The following is a 26,357-nucleotide window of genomic DNA, read 5'->3' as shown; positions in this document are numbered from 1 at the left end:
TCCCCTCCTCTCTCCCGAAACTGTCGGGCTCTCGGTCCATGACTGAGTGCCTGACTTTTCAGAGGGGGTGACACCAAAATGACTGTCAGTCATTTTGGTGTCACCCCTCCAATGGTGTCACCCCTCCAATGGTGTCACCCTCCAATGGTGTCACCCCCTTGTGACTCCACTGGCTGTAGTCAGTCTGGCTGAATTATAGTTGGCATTTATCTGGTTAATTCCAAGTGTTCTGGTATTGATTGTACCTGCCTGGGAGGAATGCGGCTCTGCTGCAGTATGGGACAGCCAATGAGGGACACTGTGAGTGTATGTGCAATTTGCCAGCCAATCACTAGGTCCCTCTCAACCAGTGTTGCATGCTGTGTAAGTGCTTATATACTCCAGGGATTTGCCATGTACTCAGTTTGGCTCCAGCCACGGATTAGCCCAGGTTGGGGTGTTGTCCAGCCACCCCCCAAGCTAGGCCTGAAGCCTGGGCATGGGAATGCTCTAGTGCGGAAAGTGTTTATTTTCCTTTAAGAAATCCTGGAAATCCCTTTAAAAAAAAAAATCCATATGATGAAAAGCTTTGTTCCTTAGCTGGGGTTATTTTGAGGTATTACTGCAGTGAATATTTATATCATAGAAAGAGGCAGATGAATATCAAACTCGCCTAAGAGCAGTAAGTAACCATAAAAATAATAATCACAAAAAAAACGAGTGACTTCTGACTTTACTAAAAGCATCTTTTTTTGTCCCTGGGCAGAAAAAAGCGTGCTATCTGTCAGGCTGTGCTAAGTTGGATTGTTCTGCATTTACAAGCAGCACTTTGCCCGCAGCGCCATCCATTTGAATTAGAAAAAAAACAAAGCATTAATTAACTTGACTCAGGCAGGCCTGATGCGGGGCAGTGTGACCTTTTCTCTATGTCACAAGTCACTGGGATTCGAGCCTCGGCGTGCAGCGGCATCACCAGTAATTCCTGACGTGCTCGAGAAATTGCTGCAGGATTATCGTCTTTTGTCTATTTATGAAGATGTGGATCTTTTATTTTTCAGATCCAGAGATCATATAAACAACCGGGAGGTGTTAGAGAATGAGAGCGTGTTTTATCTGGGTACTGGATGCTATTAGACTGTCCTTAGAGTTCTCTGCTTGGAACTGTTTGAAATTGTCTTCACATTTGTTGACTGCCTGCAGATTAAGCGTTGTAAATTCAGTTTTAGATGTTGTAAAATGGCCATAGATACGTGCGGTGGTTGATAATATATACTGCCTGGCCACCCAAAAAGTCACAATATTGAATTGGACCACCATTAGCTTTGATTACGGCACACATTCGCCGAGGCATCATTTCAATAAGCTCATACAATGTCACAACATTTATGCAGAGTTGCATTCATTTTTCACCAAGATCTTGTAGCGATGATGGGAGAGTCGGACCACTGTGTAAAGTCTTCTCCAGCACATCCCAAAGATTCTCAATGAGGTTAAGTTCTGGACTCTGTGGTGGCCAATCCATGTGTGACAATGATGTCTCGTGCTCCCTGAACCACTCTTTCACAATCTGAGCACGATGAATCCTGGCATTGTCATCTTGGAATATGCCCAATGTGCCATCAGGGAAGAAAAAATCCACTGATGGAAAAACCTGGTCATCAGTATATTCAGGGAGGCAGCTGACCTCCTTTTTTGGACACATGACCTTGCTGAACCTAGACCTGACCAACTGTAGCAATCCTAGATCATAACACTGCCTGAAATAAAGGTGGTGATTTTTTTTTTGGCCATGCAGTGTAAATAAAATTGACCAACTGAATGTACGTTGTCTACTGGATGGTGGGGTCCTAAACATGTATGGTCAGGTTATCCAGCCATAAGCGTTTAGCTGCTAAGAGAGAAGATAAGCAGCGTGGAGGGATGAAAAAGGCATAGAGTTTGGGAAGGGACACAGGTGAGTAAAGGGATGGAAGGAAAAGAAGAGGGGGAAGAGTACACTATGGCAGAGTAAGAGAACAGAAAAGAGGGAGAGAAAAAGAAGGGAGGGAGGGGAGAGAAAAGGGTGAGAGGACAGAAAAGGATGGAAGGGGAAGGGAGTGGAAATGGGGAGGAGGAAAGGGAAAGGACAAGAGAATAAGGGAGGGAAATGAGAAGAGAGTAGAAGGGGCAAAGAAGAATAATGGGGAGAGGAAAGAGAGAGGAAAGGGAGGTAAGAAGCAGAGTGGAAGGAAGGACAAGTGGAAGTGGAATGGTCAGGAGATGAAGGGGGAGATATAAAGAGGAGCAGTGGGAGAGAAGATGAAGAGAGGAAAATAATTGGAAAGGGGGAAGAGGAGAGGACAGAAAAGAAGAGGAAAAGAGAGAAGGGAAAAGAGATAAAGGAGAGGAGGGAAAGAACATGCGTAGATAGGAGGTGAGGAGAAGAGGAAGTGGAAAAGACAGGAGTGGAAGGGAGGAAGATGAAGAGGAAGGGGAGAGGAGTGGAAGGAAGGGAGATGAAGGGGAGAGGACAGGAGAGGAAGGGCGGGAGTAGGAAGTAAGAAAGGAGAGAATAGCAGGTAAGAGGAAAGCAGAGGAAGGGAAGGTAGGTGAAAGGAGACTACAGTGAGTAGAAAACATTTTCAAACCAGATAGATTTAACCTGAAAGGATTAATTGTTCACACAGCAGGCACAAGGCCGTGAAGTTGAGAAATGGAAGCAGTGGTGGTACCATGTGAATGATCAGACTGGCTGAACACAATCACAAATCCTCTGCCAGGTAAAACAGTTCCCATAAATGTATTTACCTGTGTATTTAGCTGTTTGCCTAAGGTATAACTTTGAATGATAAGAATCAGAGTCCATGGGTACATCCTACTTTTGCTGAGATGCTCCCTAGGATAAGGTCCACCACCCTATACTATTAAAGATACACATAAGGGCAATGAGAGAAGGGAAGAGTCATAGAGACTAATGAGATGCCCGTCAGTAATAGTCTATGCAATACTGAAGAAGGAAAAAATTAGCAGGGGAAGTGTATTCAGATTGTTTGCAAACCAAGAAGAGAAATGGGTGATAGAGTATTGCTTATGATGCATAGCATAGAAGAATCACCCAGGGATAGGGAGGGGGGGGGGGGTCAGTTTAATGCACTTGATAAGAGGATTTACAATAAAATACAAAGTTCAGAGGTTAAAAACCTTATTAACTTTTAATTTGTTAAAATTAATTGTATCTTTAAATGTAATTTGATTACAGAATTTCAGCCAACACTAAAATGTCTTTTTTAGACAGGAAAGGACAAAGTGGAGAAGCTTATCAGAGACTGAAATTAATTTTTATTGTACATAATACATCCCCAAAAACTTAAAAAGGAACTGGTTAGAAAACCATCAGCAGAATTTCACATTTTTCTCTTCGAGCGATCGCTTGACCTCCGAGTCACTTGTGTGTTAGTTACAGCAATTTCTGTTATTTGTCACTCACTTGCTCATGTCAAAAAATCCACAAAACATGGCTGACCTTTTAAGAATAAACCTATTTAATTCGGCCCTCGCTACAGCAATACAATCCTACAAAAAAGGTAGCAGATCCATTACAGACTAAGCCTTTACCCAGAAGGCTATAATAAAACAACTACTGCTCTTTGCCGATAATGCCATATGTGCCGGAGCAGAGGAGGTTTTGGAGCCTAAAATTACATTGGAATGAATTAGTTTGGGGTAGGGTGACAAGTGGACCAATAGTTCAGGCCACACTTTCGATCTTCAAGGTTAAGGATAGGTTACAGTCACACTTCTTATCTTTCATGCTTGTAGTTTTCCGGTGGTGCTTTTTGGATATGATTTAGGTGCATTTTACACATCATATGACCAATTTGTGTGGACACCTCTCTAAATAAGAGCGCAAATGTTTCCACTGAAGGCAGGGGCGGAACTACTGCTATGGCTGCACCGGGGCCTGAGCCTGGGGGGGCCCAGCAGACCCAGGCACCAGACCAAGGCAAGGTATGGCAAGAGATGGTGGGGTGGGGCGGCCGCCGTCCAAACGGCCCCACGGCAGAAGCGGGTTCCTCCTCACAGCCGCTGCTGAGTCAGTAACAGCCAGCAGCTTGTGGTGGAGGAGGCCGGGGCCCGGTGTCGGCAGCGATGGAGGAGGCGGGGCCTGGTGGAAGTGGAGGAGGAGGAAGAGGCCCGGCAACGGTGGAGGAGGTGGGGCCCGTCGGTGACCGAGGAGGAGGCAGGGCCCGGCGATGAAGAAGACTGCCAGCAGAAGAGGTAAGAGGTGTGCAGGGGTGTGACCAGCCCACCTGAGACCCTGCAGAGCCCACCATAGAGAGTCTATGTTGGGCTCTGCAGGGTCACTCTCAGGTGGGTTGTGTGTGATCTCAGGGGGGCTCTGCAAGGGGCGTAACTAGAAATCACAGGTTCCCATACACAATTTTGCTATGATTTCTAGGTACGCCCCTGATGGTACAGCATCCATCTCAACAATATGTATATTCAACCTGATGTTTAGGGGTAGAGTTAGAGATTAGGTTCAAGTTAAGAGATGAGTTGAAGTTGTGGGTCAAAAAACTTTGTTTTCAGGTTTTTTTTTTAATGCTGTGATAAGTCTACGTGTCCAAAAATATCATAAGTGGTGAAAGCTGCCAGCACATCAAACTGATGCATATAAATTTCCAGTGCTGACATTTCCACACCGAAGCAACCATGGCAGTTTTCAGTAGCTGAGAAAAAACATAAAAAACTTTCTCCGGGACTGATCTCCGCTAAGAGATTTATGAATGAAATATTGCTGGTCTTCTTGGGAAGCTGACTTATAATATCCTGTTTGAGAAACAGCTGTCTATCTCTGAAAGATCTGTAGACATCCGGGACAATCTTCCTACCTCCTCTGCAAGTCCATCTTATTAGCGAGGCTCCTCCAGTTAAAAACAGACGGATTTCCAAAATAAAAAAAAAGAAACCTTGCAATCCAAACAGAAAGAATGAAAAGAAAACAAACCAATAAGGGTTCGATCCTATCAAAACATCGGCGTTTCTGGTATTTGCTGGCCTTGGAGAAGACTCAAAATAAATGAAACAAATATGTATTTCATTAAATGCTAATATTTTGGAAGACGAGGACAATGATGAAATGCTTCCAACCTCTTCTGCGGAGGACGCTGCAAATAATTTGCAGAGCTTTTCTTTAGTCTAATTTTGGTTCCCTTTGAAGAGCTTCCTCGTATGGGAAAGGAGATAAAGTAAGACTCCGGGAACCCAAAAATCTGAGTGAAAAATCTCAGATTCGGTAGCAAAGGTCAGAGATGAGGTGCCTTGTCGCTTTGAAGATTTATGTTACGGATATTGTCACGGATGTTTTAGGAAGGGGAATTATCAGTGCGGAGGAAAAAAATAAGTAAATAAGAGGAGAGTTGTAAGGAATTCGGTCCCTGGGATGCCAAAGACAAAACCTGGGGCTTATTTTATAACGGGATGGCCAAAGTATATTAACTTTTCTGTTTCTTATTAAAACATTGTTACTTCTCGTCTATCTTTGTTTATGTGCCTAATGAAAGTATTCTGTGTTTTTAGGTATGCGTTGGCATATATGAAGAAAAATATACACTGAGTGGCCAGATTATTATGACCGCCTGACGTTTGTAGGCAAATTAGCTGTAATTTTGCGCTGAAGTTGCTAGAAGGCCAGACCATTATAAATAGGGAAGCGGGTTGTTTAACAGCCTTTGAACGTGGGATGATTGTTGGCGCTCGGAGCCATGGAGCGAGTATCAGCAAAACAGTAGAATGTGTTAAATGTTCAAGAGCAGCTGTTGTTAAAGTGTTTAAAGACCGGACTGTCAGCCGAAAATCTGGGTCTGAACGTGCGAATTGTGGCCGTCAGCGACTCGTCAATGTTAGGGCAGAACGGGGGAGGGGTAAGACTGGTACAAGACAACAGAAGGGCAACAGTGCAGTGTCAGATTCCTCGCATCACCTTTCATCATCTCGTGGAGTCACGAGGCGGCCCAACGAAGTCATCTCGTGGAGTTATCTCGTGGCCCAACGAAGTACTGATGGGGTGGTCATAATAATCTGGCCACTCAGTGTATGTATACAATGTTATATTTATAGTTTATATTATTAGATCACAAATAAAAGCTAAACGTCATGATAATGAAATGTGATTTGCTAGCACTGGCCAGGTTATTCACAAAAGGGTGAAGAGTTTGGAGAAGGCCGGAGAAGGGAACAATCTAGGCCAAAATTGCTGATTTGGAAAACTTCTCCAATTCAGCTCACTTTCCAGTTCAGCTATGTTGTCCTAGATTGTTCACTTCTCCGGCCTTCTCCAAACCCTTCACCCTTTTGTGAATAACCCTGTTGGTTATAACATTATTGCAATAAACTGATTGGTTGGTGTAGATCAGCATTTCTCTTTCTCATCCTTTTTTTTTTTAGCCATGGCATTTTTTAAAAAGTATGCAAAATATCGAGGTGCCCCGGATTAAAATGTCATAGATTTGAAGGGGGAACCCATGTCAAAACACATAAAAAACTGGGTTCCTCCATTGCATCGAAGTGCCCCCTTCACATCAAGATCCTCCCATTACATCAGAGATACCATTTTTATTAGCAGCCCCCTTTCAGTGTGTCCTCCCCCACTTCACATCAGAATTCCCCTTTTACATCAGGAGCCACATAAGTCTTCATTACCCCCGATTAAATCACAGTCCCGCTAACAAAAAATTGGGGGGCATCCCTGAGGAGGCCAGCAGGCACACCACATGGCACCCTGGTTGGGAAAGGCTGGTGTACACAATGCAGACGTCGATAAAAAAAACATCGATAAATGAGGCCTTATACATTCACGGAGCAAGTTATTGGGAAGATTATACTGATGCTGCTAGAACACTGGTAAAGCACTGATAGAGTTATCAGTTCGAGACCGGATAAGAGTACTATGGGATACCCTAGCGGGGGCACGTCTCCATACATAGCGACCCACCACCGATTTCAAAGTGCGCAAATAAGAAGTGGGTAGTGTTATGGGTAGTGTTCAATCAGTAATCTATACTAACACTAATAGTACAAGTAACCAACTTTATTCCAATACCTTGGAATATGGATCAAGAAACACCTGAAGAAGGAAGCTGACATTGGAGCTGGAATAGAAAAAGCCAAACAAAGTTTCTGGAGACTCAAACTGCTGATAGAACATTATACTAACACTAACAGAGCGAGTAGCCAACTTTCATTACCTTGGAATATGGATCAATGGACACCTGAAGAAGCATGCTGACGTTAGAGCTGGAATAGCAAAAGCCAAACAAAGTTTCTGGAAACTCAAAGAGCTGACGAGGAACAATCTCCCTCTAAGCACACAAAAAAGGCTGCTACAAATGCAAGTCTGGTCCATTCTCAAATCAATCTTAGAAATGTTTTCCCTCAATATGTCTTTAAGAAAAAAAAGAACTTTAAACTGTGGTGCTACAGGAGGATGTCGGAAATTGTGGTCACAAATTAAAACGTCCTGGAAAGAGTCAATGAAACAAAACTATGTTTGTAAGAAGGAATATTAAAGAAAACATGACAATTTATTGGCCATATCACAACAAACTCGCCTGGGGAGAAGCAAGATGGTGGAAGAGACAACAGTAAAGAAAGAAAAAGGGAGAAGAAGAAAGGTTCAGGGTATGAAGTTCACCAAAGACCGTGAGCAGCCTTGGTAGTGGTAATGGCAATACTAAAACTGTCTTGAGTTTCCCTTTACTCTCAGAACATACTCAATTTTTTGTGCAATGGATTTCACATTCCACTTACATTTTCTGGAGCTTTTAGTCCATGCTGACTTGATTATATCACACAATTTCTGCATATTTGCCAGCTTCTCATTCATGTGGTGAATGTCCCAGTCTACCACATCCCATATTGAGTGGCTGGCCTACCATCTGTGTCCCTCAGCAGAAATTGAGAGTCATCAGACCAGATTTAATTTTTCTAGTCTTCAGCTGCCATGTTTTGGTGGTCCTGCACTCACTGTGCCCTCAGCTTTCTTTTCTTGGCTGACAGAAGTTTACCCAATGAGGTCTTCTGCTGTTGTAGCCCAACGTCAACCTCAAGGTTTCTTCTTTGACCTCTCTCATCAACAAAACATTTCCATCCACAAAACTGCTCATCACTGGGTGTTTATGTTTTTGCACCATTTTAAGTAAACTCTAGTAACTGTTGAACACAAAAAGCACAGGAGATCAGCAGTTACAACTAGCCACTCTGGCACCAACAATCATGCCACAGTCAAAATCACTGAGATCATATTTTTCTCTATTCTGGTATTGGTGTGTACATTAACTGAAGCTCCTGATCTGCATGATTTGATAATTGCATGAATAAGCAGGTGTACATGTTTTCATAATAAAGCAGGGGTAGCCAAAGTCCGGCCCTCCAGTTGTGGTCGAACTACAAATCCCATGAGGCATTGCAAGATTCTCACAGCCACAGACATGACTCCCGGAGAGAGATGCATCATGGGATTTGTAGTTTCACCACAGCTGGAGGGCCGGAGTTTGGCTACCCCTGTAATAAAGTGTTCAGTGAGTGTATATCTAGCTCTTACTACAAACCAGCCATTCTCAATCTGGTTTCTGTGAAACCCTAGGATCTGTGACTGGTTGATCTCCCATAACTCCGGGGTGGTCATCACCAGTTAGCAGAGTCACCCCAAAAGTACTTGCTCTATGAAAAAAAATAAAAACAATAAAAAATATATATTTATATAAATGTATATAAACTGTGTAAGGGGCTGGGGTAGAGGAGACAAGGGTGAGTGCACTTTTCGGGTGAAGGTCGAAAGATAACAATATCAGAATGACCACTGTGCCAGAAAGGCAGCTCTATATTTTACACAAGAAGTTACAATAGACTTTTTTTTTTTTTGTAATTCCTTCACTTTTGGTTCCATCAATTCTTTATCCATAGGAGAAAATGCTATTCCATTGTTCTTTAGCACAGCAGGAAGCAGCCACAAGATCACACAGTCAGAAGAATGTGCCTGCTCCTCAACAGATGCGGGTGATATGAAGGTAGTAATCTTGAATAAAATGAGAGGACTCTGCTGACGCTCACCATACTGATAACATCTGACTTTAAAGAGAATAGCTGAATCTAAAATTCTGTGAAGGAACTTCTCGAAAAGATGCTGTGAAAGTATCGCGGTTTATAAGCCATATTGGAAAATGGGGCAGCGGATCAGAGTTTCGTGCTTCCAGGGTATGTACATAGTAAGCATTTTTGTGGATTCGCGGTGCAGTTTCTGGGCTGCGCGTTTTCACATTGTTAATGAATGGGGATATTTTGGTAAATGCTTAGTATTGTGTGTACATATCAAGTCTGAATAGTAGATTACACAGAAAGTAGGTCTAGATGAATTCCGGGGGCTCAACTGTGACGGGAGTCTACATATTATGTACATATATTAAATGTGCTAACAAGTGAAAACTGGAAATTAAAGATGTTAACTGGATGTCATTACATGTTACAGTTCCTATTTTTATAATAAAATACTTTGACTTTCTTAACATTTTTCTTCATTCTTTGTCACATCTCAGCTCTCTTGATCTCCTGTAGCCTCTACATGCACTCCAATAATGGCTACATGGCATTTATCATGGAGGGTTTCTTAATGGAAACAATTTTGGTTTGGGGTTTAGATATGTTTTAAACTAGTTTTGGATTCATTTCATTTTTGTTAAATAGAGAAATATATAAATAGAGCACAGTAAAGCCTTCTTAGAACATAAGGTGTCCACATCTCATTCCATTGCATGTCCCAAAAATAGGAGGATTATTCATAATTTCATGATTTTGGGCAAAGCCATGCAAATCATTCCTTTATGTCCCTACAGCCAGATGCATATCTAGAACTGCTGGTGTATAGTCGAATAAAGCTTAACATTATACAGTCACTTATTTCAAACTGGCTTTTCCACCATCATCTCTGCAGTGTATAGAAACCCTGGCTTCTATGGCGGAGGGCTTGGGACCCAACGAGGCAATATAACCATAGAAGTTATGGTGAGAAGGATCTAAAGAAACCCTGGCTTTTATGGTGGAGGGCTTGGGACCCAACGAGACATTATAACCATACAGGTTATGGTGAGCAAGATCTAAAGGAACTAGACATGTGCACTGCCAAAAAATTTGTTTAGTTTCTTTTCGTTTTAAATTCGGATTTGTGTTATTTCGTTTTTCGGGATTCGGGTGTGAAAGTCAATTCGGATTCGGAATTCGGATTCGGACGAAATTCGGTAGCGGTAGGTCAAACGTTCGTTTCGTTTTCTGTTCTTATTCGTTTCTTATTTGTTTCTTATTCGTTTCGTTCATTCGTGACATTTGAGGGGGAAAAAATATTTTTCTCCTTCTCAAATGTCACTTTGCTCCAACGAACGAAACAAATAAAAAGCGAATAAGAAACGAATAAGAACAGAAAACGAAACGAACGTTCGAACTACCGCTACTGAATTTCGGAAATGGAAATTCGGAATCGTTTGCATTCGTTATGTCTGTAATTCGGAATTCGGATACATCCGAATGTCCGAAAATTCGTCCGAATTTCGATTCAGAACGAAACGAATCGCACATGTCTAAAAGGAACCATGGCTTCTATGCTGGAGGGCTTGGGACCCAACAAGGCAGTATAACCATACAAGAAATGGTGAGAAGGATCTAAAGAAACCATGACTTCTATGGTGGAGGGCTTGGGACCCAACGAGACATTATAACCATACAGGTTATGGTGAGAAGGATCTAAAGGAACCATGGCTTCTATGTTGGAGAGCTTGGGACCCAACGAGACAGTATAACCATAAAAGTTATGGTGAGAAGGATCTAAAGAAACCCTGGCTTCTATGGTGGAGGGTTTTGGACCCAACGAGACATTATAACTAGAACTAGAAGTGCACCGAAATAGACATTTAAAAACCGAAACCAAAATAAAAAAAATTGTCAGGCCGAAACCGATACCGTTACTGAGGGGCTTCGGGGAAATATTAGGGGTTTAAAATAGAAAAAGAGATTGAGGACACAGAGTCCTCAATCTCTTTTTCTGTATCCCCTGTTATCAATGAACAGGAATTCTCTATGAGTGTTCCTGTTCATTGATCACTTGAGAATATGTGTGCACTGTGATAGGCGGCTGAGCCGAGACACCGGCCACTCACATTGTTCTCCTCCCGACGCGTTTGGCTGACTGTCACTTTCTCTCCTCCCCACTGGGACACAGAGCATCGCCCAGCGGGGAGGATAGAAAGCAGGGATACGCTGATGTATCGGCAGAAAAACGGAACTTTCGGCATTTATCCAAAAGTGCAATTTTCGGCCGAAATGTTTTCGGCGGACGATATATCGGTGCATTCCTAATTATAACCATACAGGTTATGGTGAAAAGGATCTAAAGCAGGGGCGCCAACAATTTTTCGTCTGGAGATCTACTTTTCAAATGACGAGCTCAATGAGCTCTACCAACGAAAAAACACCTGCATTCAGGGGCGGGAGGGGGCAGGGGGGTGCATTGAAGTCAATGGCACCGCAGGCATGCCCCCCGCCCACAGTGCGATCGCCTGCACCCGGTACCCAGGCACATTAGTGCCTGCGTTCCAGTCCAGTGGGATCCGCAGAAATACTGTGTGCACTATTGGGGGGGGGGGCTTCGGGTGAAATATTGGGGGTCTAAACCGCCCCCTGATATTTCCCTTTTATAAGAGAAAAATAAATTGAGGGCACAAAGTCCTCGATCTCTTTTTCTGCAGCCTCTGTTCTAAATGAATGGAAAGCACAGAGGCTTCCCATTCATTCAGAAAATATTTTACTATCAAGCAGTTTCTGAATGGGGGGGGAGCCTCTGTAGTGAGTGCTTCTCCCCATTGAGAAACTCATGAATGAACAGGAAGTGATGTAAATCACATCCTGTTCATTTATAACTGGGGACACATAGCACTATGCGTCCCCAGTTATTTACGATTGTAAGCACTCACGGGCAGGGCCCTCCTTGCCATCTTGTCTTGATTTGTATTGTGATTGTAATGTCTTCCTTATATTGTAAAGCGCTGCGCAAACTGTTGGCGCTATATAAATCCTGTATAATAATAATAATTTACAAACACTGGAGTGATCAGTTGATCGCTCCAGTGTTTGTCCTGCACAGAGGACCGGTACATATCACTGATATGTACCGATCCTCTGCTGCTTGGCCATGCACACGGGGGCTCAGCTTCTCCCATGTATCCCCCCTGCTCTCCCGGGCAGAGGCAGCGGGGGATTCGACACAAAGCACACAGCGGGGGAGGGGGGCGGAGCCACTGTCACAGAACTAAGGCCAAGCGGTGAGGGGAGAGAGAGGCTCCGGCTGTCAGATCCAGATCTCTCCTCACCGCTCGGCCTGGGTTCTGTGACATCGGCTCCATCCTCCGCCCTGCCCCGCCGCCGGTTCCTTCACTTCTTCTCGGATCCCTGTTGCACACAGATGGGGAGAGTAGCGGGGATCCAGAGAACCCCCACGGGCGGGAGGAGAGGACATCACGATCTACCAGTGATCGCTACTTATGGGCACCCCTGATCTAAAGAAACCATGGCTTCTATGGTGGAGGGCTTGGGACCCAACGATCGGCGGTATAACCATACAGGTGATGCTGAAAAAGGACTAATGCAATCAAAAAGCCATTTTAACCAAGTTCATAGAACAGAAAAACCTTCTAAGAACAGAAGGTATTCCCATTTCTCACTCAATCACATATCCCAAAAATGTCAGTATGTTTCCACATTTGAGGACAGTGGATGTGTTATTGTACTAAATACATACCGTAGATCTGTAGATTAACCATTTGGGGAGCTCTGTATTAAACTCAACCTTTCTGCTTGAAGCTAAACTCAAGGAATAGATTTTTTTGTGTATACTTACATTGGTCCAGCTTGGAGCTTCCATATTTTATAGGGCCACAGGCATCCTGTAAAGCACTGTAGTAGCCAGGGCTGCTACAGTGCTGGCCTTGATCTCCTGGGTCCTGATCCTGAGCTGTACTCAGTGACTTCCCCTCTTCTCAAAAGAAAAACATGGGGGTTGCTAACTTGGCACAGAGAACGCCTGGCGGTTTTATCAATGAATTCTAGGTGTTCTCTAAATTAGATGAAGGGCAGATCCTGATGTCACTGCCCTTTGTCCAATCAGAGAACACCTTGTATTTATTGAGAAAAATACTAGTCATTCTCTGAGCTGCCACCGATGTAAAGTTTACATTTGCAGCAGTGCCGGTCTTTAAAAACACTATAGTAGCCAATAGTGTGTTTACACTTCTTCAGCCAACTGTCAGATTTCTGCTGGAAGTGATTCGGGCAGCTGAAAAACCACCCGATCACTTACACACACACACAGACACCAGAATGTGTGGCCCCCTGCCTTACTCCCCCCCCATGTATCCCGGGACTCACTGTCCCTCCTGTGGGCCCAGGACAGCCATGACGGGTGTCATTGGCTAGAGCAGGGAGAGATCAGAAAACATCCATTCCCTGATCATCCCTCCAGCCAAGCGATGAGCATTTTGTCACTTACACTGGGTTCACACCTAGGCGTATTGAATATGCGCGTTTTACCGCGATTCGCGCGGGGGGGGGGGAAACGTGCGACAAACCCGCGTTTCCGTGGGCTACTTGGCTGTATCCCAATGGAAACGCGAAGTACATGTACTTCTTTGGGCGTAGGCCGTTTTGTATCGCTTTCGGACGGGCGGAAATACGGCAAGGTGTGAACCATACCCATTGAATACAATGGGATTTAGATGTTTGAGCGTTTTGTAGAGCGTTCGTCGAGCGTTGAACGCGCTACAAAACGTTCAGGTGTGAACCAGGCCTTACGATTTTAAAACTTTCATGATCACAATCTCTGCTTAATTATCTTCAGTTGATGGAAGAGGAGACAGTAGGGGTCTAATAGACTCATTAAATAGAACTTGTCACTTCCATTGTGCTGTCACATAGGGAAATTGTCAACCCCTATGCTATAGCAATAAAGTTAAGTAAAGGAAAATCAAACTAACACAAAATCAGTACAATTAAAAAAATCTTCAAAGCCCTCCCCCCCAGTACATGCACACAGGCAGAGGCGTCCCGAGGCGGGGTGACACCCGATGCAGGTGCCAGGTGACACCCCGCAGTGACGTCATCGCACACGCGTGGGTCAGCTGTTACCTTGGTGATGGATGCCAGCAGAGAGAGGAGGGGACCCAGTGGCATACCTTATCCCATCGGGTAATGTCCCCTCCTCTCTCTGCCGGCATCTCTCTCTCAAGCAAATGTCGGGCTCTCGGTCCTTGACCGAGTGCCCGACTTTTCAGAGTGATTTTGTCAGTCATTTTGGTGTCACCCCTCCAATGGTGTCACCCGGGTGCTGGCCGCACCCCCCGCAGCCCCCCTTGTGACGCCACTGCACACAGGAACATACATTGGGCGCACCTACGTAAGAAGGTGCCAATGGAGCCACACATATTAGATATCACTGCACATGCTAGATAGTGAGAGCAATAATTCTCAGGCTATTATTCACAGCTTAGGCTGGGTTCACACCTGGGCGTACTGAAAATGCATGTTTGCCGCACGTTTCGTGCCGCACGTTTTACCGCGATTTGCGGGAATAAAAAAGTTGTGTTTTTTTGCTGTTTCACGGCCAAGCGCAATTTTAAGACATGTTTGGTATCTCTTTACTCACCAAAACCTCATCTTTTATATTTTACTAGACTTGTGCGATTCGTTTGGGAAAAATTTGTTTTTCGTACAAACTTTCATTATTCGGAGATTCGTATGTATCCGAATTTCCGCATAACAGAAATGACGAATGAAAACGAATCACAATTTCCTAAAACTACATTTCAGACAAAATTCGTTAGCTGTAATCTGTACGAAGTTTCGTTTGCGGACAAATTTTTGTTGTAGCAAAGTGACAAAAAAAATTTCAACGTCACTGCCCGCGAAACGAAATAACGAATTACGGCAATGTCTATATGTCTATATTTTACCAAATAATTGGGTAATATATTGTGTTCATGTGCGCTAAAATTAGTGTTTTTCACAGAAAATATTGATAAAATGTGCTAATATCGCGTAACAAAAAAACTTGCAATTGTCACCACCGTTTTACTCTATGAGGTCTTGGCATTCAGAACACACACACACATACACACACACACACATATATATATATATATATATATATATTCTTTTTTAAATGCATTTATGTTCTGAATGCCAAGACCCTATAGAGTAAATTGGTGACCAAAAGTGTTTTTTGTTTTTTTTTGGGGGGGGGGATGTTAATTATTCTTTAAATCTAAAACGTAGTCGTACATGTGTGCACAAAATGAGAAATTGTCTCAGAAAAAGGGTTAAAAGGGAATGTCAACTAAGTTCCGAAAAAAAAAAAAAATAGTAGAGGAAGTTTCCAGCAGGATCTGGAAATAAAATAGGATGAGATGACTAAGCGTCGTCTTCATCGCGCCTCGCTCATCCCTGTCATGAAGCCCTTTCCTGGCCTTAGAACACCGAGCGCTATCCTTCCACGTCATAAACAGATCGGATGTGTAACCTTGGCCTAAGAGAGATAGCACACTCCGAGCCATTTTCTATGGCTTTGCCGTTCCTGCCTCGCCATCCCTGACAGTATTTCATGTTGGGAAAAGCCGCGGCATCCGCAATCTCAACGGTCGCAGGCGAGAACATAAATTTGAGGGGAGATTAAAGAGACACATACCTAGTCTCAGTCTTTGAGGCCTATAATTGGTTAGGAAAGAAAATGAGATTTTGCCTCCGGCTACAAGAAAATGCCATATTCCAGCTCAGATAGAAGCAGACGCGTCCTCTGTCAGCCTTCCAGTTGTATTTGTAACTCCGGCGGCCTGTCAGTCCTGAAGGATGAGGATGCTCTGAATAAAAGAAAATTACAAAAATGCTGTTTGAAGTTCTCGCAGCGGCGGACGAGGGAAGCGGCGGCCGTTATTTATTTATTTTTCTGCTATGAAGCCAGCAAACGAGCGATCTGCACTACAGATATTCTTCATTATAGGGATTCTGTCTGTATGCTACTCCTTGCGCGGTGCTGGAACTTGCTGGAGTAGGAGTTTAAAGCCAAACTCCAGGCAAACACATAAATACACAACTGAAACACGTGTGTTGGATTTATAATTTTGTACAGGCAATTTTGTGTCCTACACACGCTGTTATCATGCAGGGCAGGATTTACTCTCTCTGCTGCCCCAAGGCTGGGTTCCTCAATGCACCCCCCTCCCTGCCAAGGCCCGTCCCCCTATTAAGAGTTGCAACCAGATGGCGGGGGCGGCAGTGTTGGTTTTAATTTTTTTTTCTTCATTATATGTTTACTTTTTTATCACTTTTTTAACTTTTTATTTTATAATTTTTTACTTTTTATCACTTTTTTATTTTAATTATTATTTCTTATTGTTTTTTACTTTTTTATTTATGTTATTTGTTCATTTTTATCAATTTGTTTTTCACGACCAGCTCCGCCCAGTTGTTATTCATTAGCCGGGACCTGCTAGAAGACTCTAGCAGGTGCCGGCCAATAGGAAACAGTTGGGTGGAGCTAGCTGTCACTGCTAGCTCCGCCCAATTGTTGTTTTGGGGGGATTTTTTGTATTATTTTATTTTTTTGATCTTTATCTTTTTTTTTATTTAAAGGAGAACTATGAGGTGAGTGATTTTCACGCATCCTCATAGTTCTAGCCGACCTGTGACAATGAAACTGTGACAGGTCGGCTCAGTAGATCGGGAAGTGAGCAAACACATACCGGTGTTCGCCCACTTCTCGATCCTGTCACGACAGAGAGCCGTGACAGGGGTGGGACTAGATTCCCCCCTCCCCGCTTCGATCCTCCAGCGCTGACTGGCGGAACGGATGGGGGAAGGGGCGGGTACAGCTGGCTCTGCCTCTAGGTAGGCAGAGCCAGCTGTCACTCACGCAGCTGGGTGGATCCAGACAAAATTGTCGGGATCCGTTCCGGAGTCTCAGTATACCTTGAGCTGTAGCTCGCGGTATACTGAGCTTAGGGTGACGGGAGGACGCTAGTTTGTGTCCTCCCGTTACCCTTAGGAGAACTATGGGGAAAGCCCTAACCCCATTGTCATGGTCCTTGGAATACTTTATCTCCTATGACTTCTCTGTGTCATTATACATATCAGCCATCCCATTCAAGCTATCGGACCAATCCCTGCTTACCCTGTTTCAAGTCCTCATTTGCATGGCCAAGAGGACCTAAGTGAGGACTAGAGGGGACTTTACAATTGACCAATAGGAAGGTGGTCGGTTGGGCGGGGCGTTCAAACTGTTGTTTATAAAAGTGTGTGTGTGCATCCAATAAAGGAGATTCCTGTTTGAACTTACATGCAGCCTGCCTGGTGTTTGTTCTGAGCTATCACCACTGGATATGAACGGCACAGAGCTGTAGTTCCAATCCCGAATTATCGGACGACCGAAATATCAGATGCTGCGGTCTGAAATCTGAGTAGTGCCGGGAGAGTGGAACCGAGCGAGCAGGGGCTCGTTACACCCATAGTTCTCCTTTAATATGTATTTACATTTTAAACATTTTTTTACAACTTGTTTTTTATTGATTTTCCACAGAGGTACCGAGCAGAATAGCCGAGCCGAATGCCGCTCGGCGCCATTCGGCTATTCACTTACTGCCGCTCGGCCCCTATGAAGATAGGAGCAAACAGCAGCGAGTGAGCTGCCGGGGCTTCGGCTCAGCTGATCCAGATGTTGGATGGGCTGAGTCAAAGTCCTTCTGCACTTTGACTCAGCCGAACATTCAGAGCACCGAAGTGCAGCCGATGTATGGCTTAAATCAGTCGTACTGAGCCCAAGTGATTAGTCGAACGTTGTTTAGCCCACTTCACTTCGGCTCGGTTATTCACTCGGCTGACTACGGCAGCTTAGTGAATAACCCTATTAATTTTTATTTTATTTTATAACTTAACTTTATTGCTATCACACAAGAGCTAACAAGTCCCTGTGTGATAGCAGGAGTTTAAGCACAGCACTGTGCTGGCTCTCCTGTGACAGCTGAGATGGGAAGGCGTTGAGTGCAGCTCTCCTGTCCTGAGTAGTTCTCCGTTCTACTCCCCGCTCTCCATCCTGAACTATGCCGCCGTGGTCCCGGGCACCCCAGAAGAGCGGAAGGACCCCAAAAACCACAGCGAGGATGGAGGCGGTTTTTGTAATGTGAGATGTTCTTTTTGACACGTAATAAAGGATCGGAGCATTAAGCTGAGTGCTGGAACTTGTATTATATTTGTGTGTACTGTGGTGGACAAAACCTTTCCTGAGCACCAGCATTTTCTCAGCTGACACGGAATATTGGGCTACAGGTTGAGCAGGTTCACAGTCTTGTTTCCTGCACCATGGTTTTTTGTATCAAAATGCCTTTAGCTAAAAAAAAAAGTACATGAGCTTCTTTTGGAGCAAGATCAAGAGCTATGACCTCAATAGACTTCAATGGGGATACCCGTAATGTGCATTTTTCAAGCATTTTATGCCTAGTAACTATCTTGGCATTGGCTTAAAAATAACACAAAGTCTCTGCAAAAATGTTCGTACAAACACTCAAAATAACTGCCCCAAAAAATCCCTTAGATGCTGCTCAGTTCAAGTGTTAATGAAGCCTTATATCCCCATCAAGCTTCCTCATTGGACAGTGAATCTGCATCGTCATCTTAGTTACCTGCGGAGCGATAGGCGGAGGAAGGGACATGACTGATTCAGGTCAGACCTGAACAAGGAGGAGTTAGCTGAGTATTGGATGGAAGGGGTTTTTTTTCTGTTGTGTTTGAAAAGGGGGGCAAGCTAATGTAGTGCAGTGACGTGACGTGCCTTCTGTGCTGGGTAAGGCATCCCCCAGCCTGCTGAAGCTCCGCCCCGCCAAGGCTCTGCCCCCATTCCACCGAAGCCCCGCCGCAGCTTGATAACCAACTTTTGTGGGGAGGAGGAAGGGATGAGACTCCCTGTCCCTCACTTGCTTGTCACTGGTGAGGCATCGAGATGAGGCATCGAGATGAGTCCTCACTGGTTTTTTTTCTTTGTTTTGATTGGACCTATGCCATCCACAGAGCTCATGCCTCTAACACAGAGTAGAGGCTGTGATGCTCTTGCCTCACCAAGTTAGGTTACACAAGCAGTGGGGAAGCCCGCTGCTGTGTAACCTAACTACCTGTCAAAAGCTGGATGCAGTGCTGCCTGTAATTAACAGGCGTGCTCCGTCCATGACAGGTTACACTGTGGGGAGGATTTCCCCGTAACTCTGTAACCTGATAGAAACCGCACTGAATGGAGAAAAAGCTGTCAGCTTCAGACTTGAAGTGGGTTTAGCTCGGGAGTAGACTTAAGGGGGCCATCTTGCTGCATAGTGTGAAGTAGGGAACCATTTTAGGTGGGAGAGAAAAGGAGTGAGACCCGCCCACCCTCCCCGATAGTATTTCGGCTTGTTGTTTTTTATGTCTCCAAAGGGTTAGTTTCTGCAAGAGTGGGGTTTGGGGAGGAGGGATACATTCTTTCTGGTCAGGGTTATGGGTATTCTTTTTTCTACATTATAGGTGGTATTTGTGCTTTGGGAAATATGGCTGACTTACCTGGCGGTGCCATACATCGACAATGAAGAACTGGCTCTCCACAAAGTGAAAAGGGGCGGAGTAGTAGGGAAGTGCCAATGGTGGAGCTACAGGGCTCTCTAGCTTAGTAGCCAGTAAGAACTTGGGCAACTGTTGGTGAGGGTACCCACTCAGGCCAGAATATGGACGGCCGGTGGCTGGTACAGTGAATAACTGGTCATGGTACATCCCCCGTAAGTGGTGAGTGGTGTTTTTGGCATACATCAGGGACCAAAGTATTTTTTCTTGCTACATTGCACTATTCTCTGTGAGATTTCGTTCATTGGTCACAAGTAATGTTATTTTAGGATGTTCTGTTATTATTGTGAATTTTTACATCGCTGGGGCCATTCAACCTTCCAAGAAATGTTACCAAATAGTTTACCCTCCTATGGAACATGCACCCATTAATCTAATTTGCCCCATCCCCCTCAATGCTTAATTTTATCAGTACCAAAAAAAGCCTAATTTTTTGGTACTGATTATATCTTCCAATAAATGTTATTATATTACGTTCTTTGAAATTACTGGTGTTTGGTGTGTAATTTAGGTGGGAAGTCGGGGTTACTTGGCCTTGCAGTCAGCCAAGTCCAATAAGCAAGTAGGTGACCAACCTAAACCAGACACTATCCGAATGACCTTACTAACCAGGAGAGGTGTGTGTGTGTATTGCAAGAATGGTTGGACCTCACAAATACAAAATGGCAGGTAAAACACTAACCATGAATCAATTTCTATTGCACATTTACGGTCTTGTGAAAAAAGTAAGTACACCCCCTGGAAATAATTGACTTTTTCGACATATTTAAACAAGCAAACAATTGATCTTCATTTAAACAGTGCCTACAGGTACAGGTGATATAGCCTGACACATAAACCTGACATGGTGTAATGATCCTCATAATCGAAATGAACTAAAATGCAGATTTGTCACGTGAAGAAAGTAAGTACACCCCTACATTTACCACCACTTCAAATCCATGAAATTAGAACCTTCTTCTAATTAGAACCTTACACTATGTAGGCGGAACTAGTCTTACTTAAACCTCAGATATCTTGCATCTCAGATACTGTATATACCGGATCAAGTGTCTCCTCCAGAAATAATTTATTCAAAGGTCATCAGTAGCAACAGCTTATGTGTTTTAGCCAAAACAGCCTTAGTGATCAATGATAAGACCATTTAGGTTAAAAGTAGTCATAAGAAAAAGTACACTGAAAGTAATAGCCTTAGTCATCAATAACGGCCAACAAAGGCTTGGTGCACACCTAGTTTGATCAAACTCACTGAAAACTGTGACCACCACCCCCCCCTCTTGGCGCAATTAATGCTGGCAGTGGCATTCCCCACCCCCAGCTATACATCACAAATGGGCATCTCTGCGCAACCAATTGGGTCAGGAGGATGGGTTGGCACTCACAGATTTGAGCATGCTTGGGCGAATTGGGTTCACATCAAGCCCAGACTCACAATTAGCCATTAAGGACTAAGGCTGTGTAGGCTGAAACCTGTAAGCTATTATTGCTATTTGGACAAGATAACCTTTCAATAAAGTATTGCTGGAGTAGACACTTGTGCCAGTACTCCCTTTCTGCTATCACTGTAGTCATTAGAAGCAGAGGCGTCCCACAGCCGGGTGTCACCCGGAGCGGAGACCGGGTGACACCCCGCCGTGACATGTTCGCACATGTGCGTGATGTCATCGTGCATGCGCGACCATCCAATTGACGCCTTCCGGCAGCCATCTTTGTGGTGGATGGCGGCAGAGAGAGGAGGGGACGTTTACCCGGCAAGATGAGGTATTCTGCCGGGTCCCCTCCTCTCTCCTGATACTGTCGGGCTCTCGGTCCATGACGGAGTGCCCGACTTCTTAGAGGGGGTGACACCAAAATGACTGTCAGTCATTTTGGTGTCACCCCTCCAATGATTATAAATACAAATCACCAGCACTCAAAGATATCATCAAACATGTCCATTTAATTGGACATAAATGTCACAGTAACAGCAAGCCTGCAAGCACCACATTCTATATAGACCTGGACTGCTGTAAGGTGTGCGGAAGGCTTCTCCATTTACCCCTCCAATGATGTCACCCCGGGCGTGGGCCTCACCCCCCTTGTGATGCCACTGATTACCACTGATTAGAAGGAGCATTTATACCATGCATGGTAGCGGATGAGTGCAGGGTCAATATATGAGGTGGAGCCTTGTGTCTGTGATTTCGTTTTAGATATCTAGAGTTTGAAATCTTTTCTACTTGTGGATTATTTTCCTCACATGTATTTGGTGTCATCATGTCCAAATCAGAAGAGGTCTTTACGGCCCTCAGGAAAAAGGTTGTGGATGCCTAAGGGATTTAAAAAGATTGCCTCCAATGATTGGAATCAATCATTCCACTGTAAGGAAAAAAAATAATCTGCAAGTGGCATGGATTTGAAACAACTGTTAATTTGTCCCGGACTGGCTACTATGACTACTATGACTTGTGCCTCATATCAAAGTGTGCTTGATGAAAATGTGAGGTCAGCTGTCTGAAAATTAAAGTTGAACCAGAAATGGAACGTTAAACCTGTTGCAACTGGAACCGAAAATATATCCTTCAGCAACTGTTAGAGAGGTGAATATAATACAGTACCTCTTCCACTGCTGGAAACTGCCATTGAGATCTTTTGGGTGGCTGACAGTGTCACTTTAAAAGCGTGGGGAAGGTGCTAAGGGTCAAGTCAGGCCTTACTGTCCTACATGTTTAAGCTTTGAATAACCGTATCACCCCTATCACCCCTGACATTGCTGAGATGTGTGAACCCTTCAAAATCCAATTTTGTATTTTAGTTTTGACTTACCAAAGTTGAAACAAGGTTGCAGGATGTCGAGTTCTGACTTGGGGAAGGCAGAAACTGGGGGAGACAGGCCGGTAAAAGTTCCATCCAGGTCCTTGAATAAGGCCATCTGAGTCCCAGAGCATTCCATGGATGCTGGACATTCTGCAGATCTGTCAAGGCAAAATGTAAGATGAAGCTGAGCAAATTTCGTCCTCATACAAGAGTCATGTGTATTATTCCTTGAGACTTTGTGTATTTCTTCCAGATCTGTGCAGTAATCCAGTGTGAGACTTGGAGCTTCCTGTAATAAAGACCGCTCACTGCTGCTCTCTCTCCTTGTGCAGAGTGCCTGGTCTTGTCTCTGCCCTCTCCTGTAATAAAGACCGCTCACTGCTGCTCTCTCTCCTTGTGCAGAGTGCCTGGTCTTGTCTCTGCCCTCTCCTGTAATAAAGACCGCTCACTGCTGCTCTCTCTCCTTGTGCAGAGTGCCTGGTCTTGTCTCTGCCCTCTCCTGTAATAAAGACCGCTCACTGCTGCTCTCTCTCCTTGTGCAGAGTGACTGGTCTTTTCTCTGCCCTCTCCTGTAATAAAGACTGCTCACTGCTGCTTTCTCACCTTGTGCAGGGTATTATTCTGCATACAGCCTGTAATGGGTGGGACCTGCAGGGCTAAACATGGCTACTATCAGAAATTCTGGGGCTCCCTAGACACCTGTAGCCCCAGGAAAAACGCGGCGTGCATTCATGGAATGCCAAGGTTTAAATGGGGTCTCACGGAGCACTGTAGGCAATCCTCTTTCTCTGATACCCAGATGTCTCACAGCATAGAGCTGCCTGCACCTGCCTCTTTCTGCAAGAATTGAATCAGGATGCAGGCTGCAAGACAGAGTGACATCAGGCAAGGCCTGGGTCCTTGCTTAAAAGCCAGAGGGCCTGGTACAGAAGTACTGGCGGCACTGCCCTATCAGCAGTCATAGGGCACACAAAATCATATTTAGTACATCTCTGCAATACAGGTAGTAAAGCAGGTTGTACTCACCTAAGTCCCCCCATCCAGGTCCCTGGCCGATGCAGTTTGTGCTGGTGGGGACCACTCATCCTGAGAGGACCCCTTTGGTGGACAGCCAGTGGAAACTGTCCATGTCATACAGGAAGTGATGTGGACACCCGGAAGCAGGACCCCAGCAGGTAGACTACAGGGAGGAGAAGGAGCTGGTGCTGGATAATCACGTGACCACAGCTTAATGCAGCACTAAACACTCAGCTTTTTCTAACTGGATGCATTTCAGGCAATAAATAAAACATGGAAGAGTCATCATTGTTTGCTCCATGTATGTGCCAAACACAACTCATCCCATTCCCGCCGCCAGTTCACAGCCATGCGTTTCCCCAAACTTCCGGGTAGTGGAGCACACACATGCACAGTGCACTAGGGACTGCCCAGGCTCCAACTGCTACTGGTCACTCACATGCAGGAGGGGGAAGAGGGGAAAGGGGAGTGGCTTCTTGCTATTGGTGTCTCTTTTTATGGACGGAAGAAGACCCATCCATAGCACCAGTCAGGAGCATGCATGCATGGGTAGCTCCTCAGGAGGACCCTAGAAGGCAAAGGAGCCACCCTAAGAGCAGATATCAAGACCAGTGCCCAGGTACAAGCTGATTCTGGATGGAAAGGAAGAGGAAATACAAGAAGGAACAGCAAAGTTACATCAATAACACCTGGGCTTTAGCTTAATAACAAAGTCCAAGTAACAACTCCAAACTTTCCACAGGTACAACCCCCTTAGCCCACCATTTATAGACTCTTCTATTTCCTCCTCTGCCTCGTTAAGTATGTCTGCATGTGTCACTGATTGTGTTATTATTAAAATAAAGTTTCCTCATGTCAAACCTCGGCATCTGATGGAAGTAGAACATGTTTTCCTGTGGAATTTGGAGAACTTTTAACCTTTTTCCAGTCACCGGGGTCATTATGGCCAGGCTTTCTGGATTAGACATTATACACGTGTCGGCGTCATTGCTGTAGCAGCTCCTCTTAAAGCCAGAGAAAGTAACATCTGTGGAGGCGAGGAATAAAATCTCTATATTAGTAGAAAAATAAACCATAAAACAGAATTCACGTTAAGTGGCGCGCTACTGGCTGCCAACCCAGATAAACAAATCTGTTTGCTTATGGATTATGATTTGGATTAGGGCAAGTTGTTGAAAAACCTGGGAAACCCCTTTGATCTCTATGATGGGTTACAGAATAGTAAAACAGACGGGAATTTCATTAATGGGATTTCCAGACTGGAGAACTCTGCTAAGTTCTATTTACATATAAACTAGCCGCATAACTCCAACAGGAAGGGCAAAAAGCTACTGTTCATGGGGGTTATATGCCTCTTACGCCTATATGTATGTGAAAGAAAATGCCTAATGACCTACAGGTAATGAATTGTGCATGAGGTCTGATACCATTCTGTACCATATGTGGTTGAACTGCCTTCATGTGGCCTCGAAGTATATAATAAATGTACTGACAGTATGTGATTGGCATTTATCTTGGTGCTTCCTATGTATTGAGATATTTTTTTACGGTATCAGGACAACTAGAAAGCAGTACATACGAATTATCAAACTACCTACAACTACCTACAGTTGCCCCTGTCCTTATAAAATGCTTTATATGGGATATACTTATGGAATATATGTATTATTTATCCCTGGAAGCCCTGCTGCAGTGTTTCTCAACCATTTTTCAGTCATACCACCCTTTAAAAGTATGCAAAATTTCAAGGGACCGTAGTCTAAAACACAAAAAATTTAACAAAATTACATATTTCCCTTCCAAAATCCATACCAGACCCTTATCCGAGATAGGGGGTTTGATATTCATTTTAGGGGGGAACCCCATGCAAAAACACAGAACAAAAGGGAGTTTGCCCTTCACATCAGTCCCACCTTCATAATAGGAGCCTCCTTCACATCCGAACCCCCCTTTACATAGGGAGTTCCCCTATCACACTAGGAGTTCCCCATCACACTAGGAGTTCCCCATCACACTAGGAGTTCCCCTATTACACTAGGAGCTTCCTCTATCACATCAGCAACCCCTCTTCACATTGGAGGCATAACAATATGTGAATATTTTGAGGAGGTCAGAAAGCATCCCAGGGTGACACAGTTGAGGGTGGCTCAAGGCTCACCCTGGTTGAGAAAGGCTGCTCTAAAGAGATGCAAGGGCAGGTATAGATATCTAGCAGGCCCCTGGCAGAGTGATCTGTAATCCATTACCCCATAACAGAGTAATGAGTATATAGGACTGGGTTGAGAATAAGTGTATTTATTATGATTTCCACATATACAGAGTTTTCTTCTGGGTAACTGTGCAAATTGTAACACTTATAGCTATGCATATTACTTTTCAGATAACTTGTTGGCACATCCCGTTGTATAGCCTTCCAGGCCCTTAAGAGGGTTTGGTTAGATGTGGGTGTTGTCTGTTGGTGATTCCTGACATTGTATGCACGTAAGTCAATTATGACTAAGATCTTTGTAATAAGATATTTCATTATTGATCAATGTCGTATATTCTTTTGCCTATAGAGATATCTTCCACATTTTCCTGAAGAAGCAGTTCATTGTGACTGTGAAACACATCAAAGGTCTGGTCCAGGATTATCTACTACTAAAAACTGAATTCATATAACTCATAACCTCCCTCCTCTCTTGAGGTCTGACAACAATCTTTACCTGTTTTGACCATTATATCATTTCATCCACTTCTTCTAGCTATGTTGCAACGGTTGTACAACATCTCAGCTCTGAACTGTCTTAACTACCCCATTCCCACTCCCCTTTTCTTATTCCCCTCACCCCTGCATTTTCCCATTTCCCCATGTTCCCATA

The 26,357-nt window shown here is 44.2% G+C and overlaps 1 protein-coding gene across 1 annotated transcript in view; it reads right to left on the bottom strand.

The window, feature by feature from the left end:
• Positions 1 to 26,357, bottom strand: part of LOC108791200 (fibrocystin-like) — a 153,371-nt gene that overhangs the window by 105,043 nt on the left and 21,971 nt on the right. The window contains exons 7-8 of the mRNA XM_018561608.1: positions 24,358 to 24,523; positions 22,489 to 22,637 (exon numbers count right to left, since the gene is read on the bottom strand). Of these exons, the coding sequence (XP_018417110.1) occupies positions 22,489 to 22,637; positions 24,358 to 24,523 (315 nt within the window). The remainder of the gene's footprint in view (positions 1 to 22,488; positions 22,638 to 24,357; positions 24,524 to 26,357) is intronic.

Source organism: Nanorana parkeri, unplaced genomic scaffold (genome assembly GCF_000935625.1).
Source record: "Nanorana parkeri isolate BGI_ZX_2015 unplaced genomic scaffold, ASM93562v1 scaffold533, whole genome shotgun sequence".
Classification (NCBI taxonomy): Eukaryota; Metazoa; Chordata; class Amphibia; order Anura; family Dicroglossidae; genus Nanorana; species Nanorana parkeri.
Note: the sequence above shows the minus strand (reverse complement) of the source record. Positions and strands in the feature narration are given on the sequence as shown.